The following is a 12,192-nucleotide window of genomic DNA, read 5'->3' on the forward strand; positions in this document are numbered from 1 at the left end:
GGAGTAAGGGCTGGAGCAGGGTTGGAGGATAGAATGTATTCAGTCTGATGCTCCCATTGTCCTTCCTAATAAGAAATGTGTCACAACTAACATTACAGTATCAAAATTATTCAAAGCTTTAAGACACAGCTTCTTTTATACTCTTCTCTGGAATAATTTAATTATCTTTACTAAAACATCCCTATCTAATGCTTCTTTGCTCTTTTCTGAGTCCTGCATTCCTAGATTTGTAAATGTTGTGAATCCTGCAGATCTTGGTAGTTTTATTTTTCCCCTCTCATAGAAATAACGTTTCAGTTGGAGTGCGTCACTGAATATATAAATACCTGCTTTTCCCCAGTCTTCAATATAGAAAGTCTCATTTTTGTATGTTGGTAACAGAGACTATTGAGAGGGCTTTAATTTCTTTGCAAGAGAATCCCATCGTTTAACTATGGGTATCAGTTAATATATTTTTCCCTGCTCAATGACCACCCAGTGCTTCTCATTCGTATGCTCCTTAGCTGCTCTGATGGGCTCGCTTGCTAGTTACAAATAACGTGAGTGTCACAAAAGGAAGTTATAGCGTGTTTGTCCTATAATAGTCCCGACCCCCCTCTTCATCCCTGGGAGCAATGTCCCTCTCTGTGATTCGTTAACACTGTCACATGACAGGCCCTTGTTCAGCAGGGGAGAACCTGTGTCTGTGATTCCTTAGCAATGTCACATGATAAGGGCTAGCTACGGCTCCTGCCTGCTTTCTTCGCACAGCCCCCAGCTGGTCCTGGCCGCCGGCTCTCCTCGGCTATGCGCCTGGGAGGAAGGCTTCTGTTACTAGCCTAGCCAAGCTGGGGACTGTCTCAGACTATAACTAGCCTCCTAGGACTCTCCAAACGCCAAGTCCTGAGCCGGAGACTAAAGGTAACTGAGAGATGTCGGGTAAAGTGCGTCTGTAAAAACATCCCCCTGCTGCCCCATCTCCGCTCCCTGTGTGTTTGCGAGTCCCAGACCGGCTGGCTTTACTGACATCCCCTTAGCGCTCACAGGGGCTGACCCAGTTATAGGACAGCAAGTAGACCCGGAAATGGAGCACTAACCAAGTCCCCCAGCCGGAGAGGGAAGGGGTTAGAAAGGAAAAATAAGAAAAGGGGTGATAAACTCCAAGAGAAGGGCTGCCCAGAGCTGTTACTGGATCATCGAGAAGAATTAATCTAAAAGGAGGCAGATTAAAAGGCTGCCCTCCCAGACACCGTCAGGGAAACCACCCAAAGTGTAGCCTGTTACTCTGCTCTCTTGCAGTGTTTTGTTCAGGCTCTGTTAAAGGGAGGTTACACAAATGTCTTGGTTCATTTAGTGCTGTGGCAGATGCAGGGTTTGCACGGTAGCAGAGGGACCAAGCAAGTGGTATCTGTGCAGAAGAGCCTGAGGGGATTTCAGCTTCAAAATGGACTGAAACCCTTTATAAAAATCTCCCCAGTTGCCCTGATCTGAACAACATCCATGTGTTGCTCTGCCCCATCTCCCCAGGGAGCTGGGGGAAGTGAAACTGCTGCAGGGGAGCTGGCACAGGGAACTGTTAATGGAGATATCAGGAAAAGGGTGAGGAACAGTAAATTGAGGAAGGCAGGAGGGAGACATTAACCCAGTGTCGCCAACTCCTGTGATTGGTGTTTCTCTTAAAGCTCCAGCTTTGTGATTATGTGAGAATCTGTTGTCATTTAAAACATGACCTCTAAAGGCTCAAAAACCAGAAGGCAAATAAATTTGTTTTTAAAAAGTACATGATATTTGAACACTTGGGTTAGCAATGCTTTAATTAAGAGGGAGAGGCAGCTCTTCAGGACAGGTGAGTGGGAGCAGGCAGTGACAGGTGACTGCTTCTGCTCTGCAGCAGCCCAGCAAGGGGACCACCACACCCAGCAAATATCTGTGCCTGTGGGGAAAGATTGTCACCTCCTATTTCCTCCCTTTGAGAAGGAGGGTCAGAGATGCCACATCTGGGGAGAGAACTGAGACATTGACCTGTCTGGTTACTCACACACATAGAATCACTGTCTCCTCCACTCCCCAGGCTTGTTCTGTTTTCTGATGGGCCCTGGTCTCGGCCAGTAAGATCTCTGCAAGTCGCTTAGTATTGTTCTCTTTCTAAATCCCCCAGTTTATGAAGAGCCGACTCTCCTACTGGGGACACAACACACGTCCTAGCACACATCTGGCTTTAGCACAAGGTATTTCCCTTCTATGCAATTGAAATGTCCCCTGGTAAAGAGAGTCCTGATCTTGCCCATTTCTCCTCCCTTGAGCAGGATTTCCAATTATCAAACCGGAGATGATCTCCCGCATGGAACAAAAGGAAGAGCTGTTGATCTCCTCTCTCCAGGGCTATGAGGAAACAGCGATACCAAATGGCACAGGTGAGACGTAAGCTAAATTATTTAGGGAAAAGTCAGTGAGCATAATGAAAATCTGGAATTCCCTCAGCCCTGTTGTGAGTTCCCACCACTTTGTCTTGTCTAACTCGGACCACTGTTGTAACCAGTCTTTTTTGAGTCTTTGTACATGTGCTTCATGCGTGTGAGATCAGAATCTTTCACCAGTCCATTGGAGCCGCCCCTGCACATCCCTGTGTCCTTCATCTGAGTTCATAAAGGGCAGAGTGGCAACAGCTGTTCCTGACTTCCCCCTTACTGCCCTTGGGAGCAAGATGGAACTCAGTGGTGTCCGCCTTCTACCGTGCATCATTTTTTCTCTCTAACTCTTAATAATTGGTTAGTTCTTTTTGTTAATGAAGAAAAAGGTTTCTTTGTTATCTCTTTCTTTGTGTCTTTGTCACTGCCACCTTGAATAGGGGATTCAAAGCCCTTGGGCTTTAAGCCTTGTTCATCTTGTAGTGAACATATTCCCCTGGCTGACGGCCACTGCTGTTGCTTATTTTGTTTGTGTGAGAACCATGTGCCTGATAGGTGTTTGATCTGCTAGCCCTTCTCATCAAGAACCTGTCAGTCGAGCGATATTCATCTGAAGCTGTTTCTCCTGGAATAGTCAAGGAGGGGAACATCTCATTCAGAAGAATGCACCTCTGACACTAAAAAAGGACCTGCAGCCTTGAAATCATATCCAACCAGTGCTCCTGTGAGTGGAGACCCAAGACCAGTATCAATACTGGTCTTAGGTGTTGGGCCATCCCTGGATTCCTAATCCACACTTGGCACCATTGGGAGTGCCAAAGACCAATCCTGCCTCCTCCACACTATGGCAAGGCAGGTCAGAACATCAGTCAAAAGACTCTCAGCACCTATCTGCCTCCCCACAAAAGGAAAAATCTAACAGGCCTAAGAAGAGTCATATCCCTTCTGCCTCCTCCCAGGAGCCAAACATTAAGCTATCTCCTACAGCCGGGGCTAGTGAGGCACGAATGCCTGCATGCTCAGTACCAAGCAAAGTCAAATCAACCCCGGTGCCAGAGTCCAAAACCAAGCAGTCTTACTAGACACTGAAGCCCTTGGTACCAGAACAAGCACTAGTGGTTGAGTCAATCACGGTGCCAGCAGACATCCTGTTGGCTGCAGTCACCATATCACTGGTAGCGTCTGTCATCATCAAGATCACTACTTATAGCATATTCCTTTTCCTCTCTTGACCATGCTTTTTCTCCCTCCTCTAGCTAGAAACCATCCCCAGTTTCTTCTCCCAGTGCAACTGGGTTAGGTGATGGGTCACCTTCTCACCATATGGCTCCTCATCCTAGGGCCCCATCTCACCCTTCACATTCTGCTTGCCCCTCACCTTGGCCTACTCAACCCTATCAGCTTTTTTCTTTTAATATTCCCTCTTGGCAACAATTTAGTTATTGAAGCCCTTCCTCCAAAGCAGAGTGGATTTGATTTAAATCACTAGTCAGGAAGACTTGATTTAATCATGAATTTCTACATAAAAGTGCATTCTTGTTGGTTGTACTAACCTTAATACATATTCTTCACAACTCAGAGTTAGATGTAGGTTTCATTTTTAGAAGGTACACACTATACATTTTAAAGTGATTTATTTTGAAAACTTTTCAGATTAGTTTTACAGCTATATCAGAAAATGAATGATTGTTTGGTTATTTCATTTACCAAAGGTAATTAAAGCAGATAGTTCACCTCCCAATGACTTCATAAATATCTCCAATTCAACAGGTTAATCATTAATATTTGGAGGCTTTTCTTGCCATGCTGTATTAGGAGGAGAACATCACCAGACAGACATTTCCATTGTTTTATTTAACTAAAACAACAACATTAATGTATTCTGGATTTTTTTATTCAACAGCAAACATATAATATTTTAACAAAACAAGCATATGAATTTTTTAATTTAGCTAAATATTCAAGTTTTTTTCAAATCCGGTTTGTTTTTGTTAAAATTGTTTTAAACTAAAATAGTTAAATGAAATATTTTTTAAAAACAAAACAAAAATTAAATTGACTGTTAGCCAGGTCAACATGAGAAACTTAAAATATTGACTTCTGCAGCTAACTCAGTCGTCTTCACCTTCATTTTCCTGTTTGTTCATAATCTGGAAAAGAAAAACAAGCTTTCCTGCTTTTTCAGGTCCCAAACAATTTCTCAATTTGGAATGAATTAGTCCAAAGGAAGAAAATATTATTTCTACACCGGCAGAAGAAGCTACTGCTGTTAAAAGTGAGATTATCACTTCAACAGTCTCTGAATCCAAGTGCTTAAGTGACTTCCACCAGTTCACTGGTGTGACTTTCTGTAAAACATCATCAGCAAACATACATTTCTTGAATGGTTCACCCTTAGCTCTGAAGCTTATAATAGTTGGCATTATGGAGGGATGATTGCTGGATGTCCATGTCATAGCCAACTCCTCTTCTTCAGCAGTTAAGGTTTGACCCTGGTATCAAGTATTGAGAATATTTGCAAGAAAATGAGCTAGAGATAGTGCTTGTCCCATTTGTTTTTTTAATGCTTGTAATTTAACTCTGTCACTGTATATTTCTCTTTTTACGATCTCACTCAGTTCCTTCCAAATTTCAACAGCATCAGCAATAAACCAGCTATTTCCCTGCATTTTGTTGAAGGCTACAGAAATAGGCTTCAGGGTACTCAACATGTGTTCAACATTTCTCTTAAGCCCGATGTTGAGAACTTTGGTTGTGACAGTGCCATCTATTTTTTCACGATTTGGTTCACAAACTGTCATCAGATTAGGCCAGTTCTTGATATAGTGCTCAAAACAGTCCACTACTGAGTTCCATCGCATGTCTTATGGGAGAGTTAGCTTGGTTCCTCCCGCTTTTTTCAGAGCAGCTGCTGCAAAGTGGTTGTTATGGAAGTATTTTGCAATTTCAACAACATTAGCCTTTATTTCTGGAACACTGAAGTCTTTGGCTAGGAGGTGCATCAAATAAGCACTGCAACCATATGTTATTAGCTTGGGACTCTCTTCTAAATTTCTTCTCATCTTGGATACATTTGCAGCATTGTCTGTGACCAAGTTGCGTACTAGACAGTTGAATTTTTTATCACAGTTTGTTATAGCTTTTAGTGCTACTTCTTGTAAGTATTCTGCTGTGTGTGCATTTTCTGATGTATCAATTGTTTCTGTAAGGAAGACATTCCCTTTTTCTGTTGTCACACAAGCACATACAACAGGATCATTGCGGACATTGCTCCACCCATCAAGACTCAGGTTAACAATTTTACTCTTTAGACTTTTTGCACACTGCTCAATTTCTCTTTCATACGTTTTATCCAGCAATTTGCCTGTGACATCTGCTCTGTTGGGTGGACTGTATCCTGGTCTTAATGACTGAACCATGTTAATGAAGTGTGGGTTCTCAGTCATACGGAAAGGAGAGTTTGTTGCATAAACAAACCAGGCAATTTTTTCATCAATTACCTCTTTTTGTAATCTGCTGGTATTTATCACAAACTTATCTCTGGTTGTTTCTGGATGATGGAGATATTTTTTTTCTTTTTGGTACAGGTGATATACTGTGGCTATCTGACATACATGATGTGACGGAAACACTATCATTGGCAGATAACTCTGAAACTATAGAAAATGATGGTGATCTTGAAGGTGGATAGTCTTCCGAATCCTGTATGTTGAGGATGGATTCTCCTAAACAAAATAAGTCAATGCAGTTATTTAATTATTATTATGATACTGCTCATTTTACTCATTGCATTCACTGACACTCAGTAAAGGGGAAATTGTAAAAGGAAGATCTGCCTATTTCAGCTATTTATTTTTTATCACAACTGTATCTAAAATGATAGTACCATAGAGTAACAACTATATTTTTTTGTTCAAACATGAGAATTCAAGAATAGTCCAGAAGGAAGACAGGCAGTCCTTAAGAAAGAAGTATAAAATAAAAAAGTTTACCAACCTGAAGATCCTTCATGTTCAGGCATGTTCCTTTCATCATCTTCAACGCAGCTTCCTCCTGAGAAGGAACACTTCTCGTGATGTTGTCTCATTCGGTCAACCAGGCCATGCATTTCTTTGTTGCACTGTTTGCATTTTGCATACATGCCTGTCTTACCCACAGGTAGAGGAACTTCATTAAAATATTCCCAAATTGGGTCTCTTTTACAGCCTGCTGCCATTAGAGGTTTTCCCTTCTAGTGAGAGAATGTTATGGTAGATCTCAAATCAATGAAGGCTACACTCAGAAAGACCTCAAGACTTCTGGAATATGCTGCTCAGACAGTTTCACTTTTGTTTCTACTGCCTGTCCCTCCCTTCTCACATTTATCTCCAGACTTCTTCTCCTTGTCCAGCTCTATTCCGCCCCCAACAATCTTCTATTCATTGAACTTCTTGAAACTTTGCACTTTTAGAGAGAGGTACGGGATTGACTCTGTGTACACAAATTTGCAGAGGGACAATAGGGTTGAGGTCTGTTATTTCTCACCTCTATGTATTATTTATTGATTTATGTAAAAACATTTTTGCTGTTAAGACATGTTATCTCTGTAGAGACAAATCCACAGTTTGATAACTGCAAAACTAAGCATCTCTGATAGTATCTTCTAGACAGAGCACTGAGCCCCATTGGGTAGATACAGTACAGACCTGTTTACGTGTGAATTCGCTTAACGCACGGTAGCGCCATGCCTCCCAGTGCTACCTATTTAACACATGAGGCTCGTTAACACGTGGTACAGGAACTTGCTATGTAGCGCTATAGATTTGCTCACTAACTCACTGACATAGAAATCGACAGGAAGTGCGGTGCGGAAACATGTTGTACGTCTTTACTGCCGACGGGCATCAATGGGCAGCAATGTTAAAGTGCTGCAACGGCAGCGCTTTAAGGATGGTCTTTTGCTGTGGCAGCGCTTTAACGTTACTGCCCCTTCCCCATCCTGCCGTCGGTAGTCCTGCCAGTAGGGACCCTACCAGCAGGGCTGTCGACAGGGGAGGCAAAAAGGGCAGGGACATTAAAGTGATGGTCCTTTGCTGCGGCAGCACTGGGCCGCCGACGGAGGCTGGCCAGCAACGTTAAAGTGCTGCTGCGGCAAAGGACCCTGCAGCGCTTTACAGTCCCTACCCCTTTTGCCCCACCTTGGCTGCCAACGGGGGGGGGGAAGGGGGGGAGTTGGGAGCAAAGGGAGCAGCTGTCCTGGGGCCGGCGATTTAAAAGGGCCCGGGGCTCTGGACGCTGCTACCACAGCAGTGGCGTCCAGCGCCTCGAGCCCTTTAAATCACCACGGGAACCCCGGGCAGCATGGACCAGGCGGCCTGGAAGGGCTGGTTGGGGGATGCTGACCCCTAGCACGACCCCTTCTACCCGTGAGCACGACCCCTTCTACCCGTGGCCCCGCCCCTTCCAGGGGCCAGAGCCGCCCCCACCCCGTACCGGTAAGTGTCCTGAGTTACTTTCACCCCCGTGTAGTAGTAATAATGTTTTTATTAGATTACACATTTGAATTCATATTCTTGCAAAGCACTGTTAACAGATAGGCCTGCAGTGTTTGGGACGCTGTGAATATGTATGTAATCCTAGATAATTATACGTGTGTGTGTGTGTGTGTGTGTATATATATATAGATAGATAGATATCTTAAGATATTTCAGCATGGCCCTCTTAACCCACGGTCCGTTAACACACAGTCGTGATGGCTTGACTCCTGACATCCGCGCGTAAACGGGTCTGTACTGTAGAAAGATTAATTTAAATAAATCTATACAGAAGCCCCTGAAACCCCATAAGAAGGGTCCCTAATCCATGAACTATTGGAACACATTTATAAAACTTTTCTTAAACATTACATTAATATATTGTCTCATACTATAGAATTAGAATTTATAATCCCTAATCCATGATGAGATATCTTTGAGCTATAATGTATCTTAATTAAAACTCCCTTTAGATAGGTTTTTGCCCCAAAAAGCATTTTATCAAAAAAATCTGATTTTTTTAAATCATTGATTTTTATCCGCCCTGCTCCAAAACTTGCCCCTCTCATTCATATATGCAACAGTGAAGATCTTGCTCCCCTGCTGCTTCCATTTTGACTCCCCACACTGTGATGTCCCTACCTACACCTTCTTCAATAGCTAGGGAACAGATGGAAGAATACTTGGATAAGAAAGACCATGATCAGCAGCCTCTAGATCCAGCCTCTACAGTGGACCTCTCGTCTTCCTTCCTGAGGCAGCAATATCTTCAGCACCCAAACTGATGAATATGCAGCACCGGCTGGATTGAGTTAAATCATAGGAAGAGACGTCAGGAGGTCATCCAGTCCAACCCCTTTCTCACAGCAGGACCAACTCCCAACTAAATCATCCCAGCCAGGGCTTTTCAAAGTCATTTAAATCTCTGATTTAAATCATGTGTTAAATAAGCAAGCAGGAAACTTGATTTAAATAGTTAATTTTAATCTTGTTTTGCATTTGTACTTTTTAGTTGCTTTCCTAAGGAAATGTTAAATCTCATGGTTGGTATAACTATTAAAAACATAGTCCTTTTCAACCAAATATAGCCTTTACACTAAATTTGGTACTTTTTACTAACAAGGAGTATACACTATATATAGACATTTATTTGAACAAAAAATAAAATGTAGCCATGGTAGGACAAGTGGCTGGAGGGAGCCACCTGGCGTGCTTGTCTGTCCAAGACCATCGACGTGTACTCAAGGTGACTAGTGGCAGCCTATCCTGCTGCTGGGGCTGCAGTCTGTTTTTAGCATGCTAAGTTAGATGAGAACTAGCATGAATATGTCTCCACAAGCTGGGAATCACACCCCCAGGCTCGAAGTGTCGACATACCCTGTCACATGTAACAAGTGCAGGTATCATATGTTCATATGTAAATAAGATTTTCAAGATGAGTCCTTGTTCTAAGTTATCCTTTCTCTCCTGTAACTCATCTCTGGATTCTCATTTTATTGACTAGGTGATGGGATGGTGAGTGAGAATGAGGAGGAGAATCTGCACCAGGAAGGTCCTGAGTCAATGGAACCACAGGGCAAGTTATCACGAATACCCCAAAGGAATATTTCCCAGAGTCCTGAGCAGGGCAAAGCCTGTGAGGGTCAATGCAGATTGGAAAGGCATCTGCGAACTCCTCCAGGGAAGAGACAAAGCAAATCAACTGCATGTGAAAGAGCTTTCAGGAAACTGCCAGACATTGTCCAACAGGGAAATCCTATGAGGAGGAAATCAGTAATGTGTGATGACTGTGGGAAAAGCTTCAGGGTGAGCTCAAACCTCAGACAGCATCAGAGAATCCACACCGGAGAGAAACCCTTTGGATGTGCTGAGTGTGGGGAAAATTTCCGGCAACGCTCGCACCTTATTCAGCATCAGAGAATCCACACAGGGGAGAGACCTTATGAATGTGCTGAATGTGGGAAAAGCTTCAGTATGAGCTCAAAACTCATTCGGCATCAGATAATCCACACAGGAGAAAAACCCTATAAATGTGCTGAGTGTGGCAAGAGCTTTAGTGGGAACTGGCAGCTAATCCAGCATCAGAGAATCCACACAGGAGAGAGACCCTACGAATGTGGAGACTGTGGGAAGACTTTCAGTGTGAGCTCAGCCCTTACTCGTCATCAGAGAACCCACACTGGAGAGAAACCTTATGAATGTGCCGAGTGCAGGAAAACCTTCAGTCAGAGCTCAGAGCTTATGAAACATCAGAGAGTCCACACAGGCGAGAGGCCCTATGAGTGTGCTGAGTGTGGGAAGAGCTTCACTGTAAGCTCTGCCCTCATTCAGCATCAGAGATTCCACATGGGGGAAAGACCTTATGAATGTGCCGAATGTGGGAAAAGCTTCACAGTGAGCTCACACCTCATTCAGCACCGGCGATTCCACACGGGGGAAAGGCCCTACGAATGTGCTGACTGTGGGAAAAGCTTCCTTTGGAGATCAGCCCTTCTTCGACATCAGAGAATCCACACGGGAGAGAGACCCTATGAATGCACTGAGTGTGGGGAAAGCTTCCGTCAGAGCGCGCATCTTATCCAGCATCGCCGAATCCACACTGGGGAGAAACCGTATGAATGTGCCAACTGTGGGAAAGGCTTCACTGTGAGCTCTGCCCTTATTCGACATCAGAGAATCCACATGGAGGGGGAGCCCTAAGAGTGGTCTGAAAGTGGAGAAAGCTTCATATCCGATATCCTTCCAAGGTCTCCCAGTGGATGGAAGCCAGTTGTGTTTCTACTTTGGGATCACAGTTCTTCCCTGTTCATAGTGAATGAAAAATGCCTTGCTGAGGATGGAGTGTCGGTGGTCGAGTTAGAAAAAGAGGCAGTGTTGGTGCTTGAAGAAGAGTCATGTAAGGCCCTGGGGTGTTGAGAGGAATGCATGCTGGGAGCCAAAGGAAGGGACCAGGAGGTGTTGGGGGGTGGGTCATTTGGGTGATGGAAGGAGAGTAAGTAGTGTAATTAAGGGGAAATCATGTTTGTCATTTTTAATAAATATATTTAAGAGGAATGAAAAAATGAGCACAGGGAGGACCTCAGACAATTTATAGTGGGAAATAAATGGAGCATCTTCTAGCAGATAGAGCAGAAGGTGGAAAGTCAGCACTCTTGGGTTCTATTCCCAATTCTGTCACAGACTTGTTTGGTAACTCTGGGCAGCTCACTTCACCTCACTGTGCCTTCATTCCCCCCATCTGTAAAACAGAGATTATAATAATGATAATCACTCTTACGGGAAGATTTTACTATTTAATGTCTTTATTAAAGTAGTGCCCAGAGGCCCCATAGGAATTGGGGCTGTATTATACTAGGTGCTGCCCAACAAGGTTTGCACAGTTCCTGCCCAGAAGAGTTTACAGTGTAAGAAACCAGCTTCCTTCTCTGGGATTCTGTAGCTCTTGTTACTGACAAGAATTTTTCTTGAAGTTATGAGCTTTGAGGATTCTTTTTGTGAGTGAAGGGAGCATAGTTGTGTGTTTTTGTTTTTGTGTGTGTTTGAAATATGGATTTTAAAGGTATGAGTTTAATTCTAGTTTCAAATACCATTCTCTTTATTGTTTTTTTTAAAGTTCTAATAAAAAGTTGTTTAAAATGATCCATGTCTCCTTCAGTTTCCTGGAAACGTTCTCACTGTCAAGTAGCATGTCAAGATCCACAGCTCCACTCAGTGGAAATCACTTATTTCTGTGTCCGGCCCATTCATGAATGCTTGTGATCAAGAATCAGGAGTACATGTGAGCTCGAGATTATTCAGGCTCTGACTGCATTAAAGAAATGTCATCAGTGTAATTAATGTAGTTACACCAGTGCCACCACTGGATATAGACATGTTGCACAGCATAAAATGGGCTGTCATCAGGGCAGTTTAATCCAGTACCAACTATGTAGTGACAACAGGGCAGATTTCCTTAAAGTAGATAAAGCCTTCCAGCTGGGATGGCTCCTTCCTGAGAGGCTGTTCTCCATAGGGAGAACCTGACAGTGTCTTCAGCACCTATCTTCTGTCTGTGGTTTCCATTTATATTTAAGAGTTCAACAAACTTTTCTTTAAAGAAGAGCTCCTTTAAGACATTCTGGCCAGACTCCACCCAGGCTTGTGGTTTCCATTGGATCACTAGCTCCTGCCCCAGTTTTCTGGTACTTTTTAGAATACCCTAGTTTCCTGCTGTGTCAAGAGTTCTACATCCTTTTTCCTTGTTACTCAGCTAGCCCATTTTCTATCTCAAAGACCCCCTTGGAGGTTCTGGC

The 12,192-nt window shown here is 43.5% G+C and overlaps 1 protein-coding gene across 1 annotated transcript in view; it reads left to right on the top strand.

Annotated features, from left to right (window-relative positions):
- The window catches only part of LOC128844326 (zinc finger protein 239-like), a 28,050-nt gene extending 16,511 nt beyond the window's left edge, over positions 1–11,539 (top strand). Inside the window, exon 4 of the mRNA XM_054041974.1 lies at positions 9,743–11,539. Within this exon, the coding sequence (XP_053897949.1) occupies positions 9,743–10,600 (858 nt within the window). The 3' untranslated portion in view covers positions 10,601–11,539. The remainder of the gene's footprint in view (positions 1–9,742) is intronic.
- Positions 11,540–12,192: the final 653 nt, after the last annotated feature.

This window comes from Malaclemys terrapin, chromosome 10 (assembly GCF_027887155.1).
Source record: "Malaclemys terrapin pileata isolate rMalTer1 chromosome 10, rMalTer1.hap1, whole genome shotgun sequence".
Classification (NCBI taxonomy): domain Eukaryota; kingdom Metazoa; phylum Chordata; order Testudines; family Emydidae; genus Malaclemys; species Malaclemys terrapin.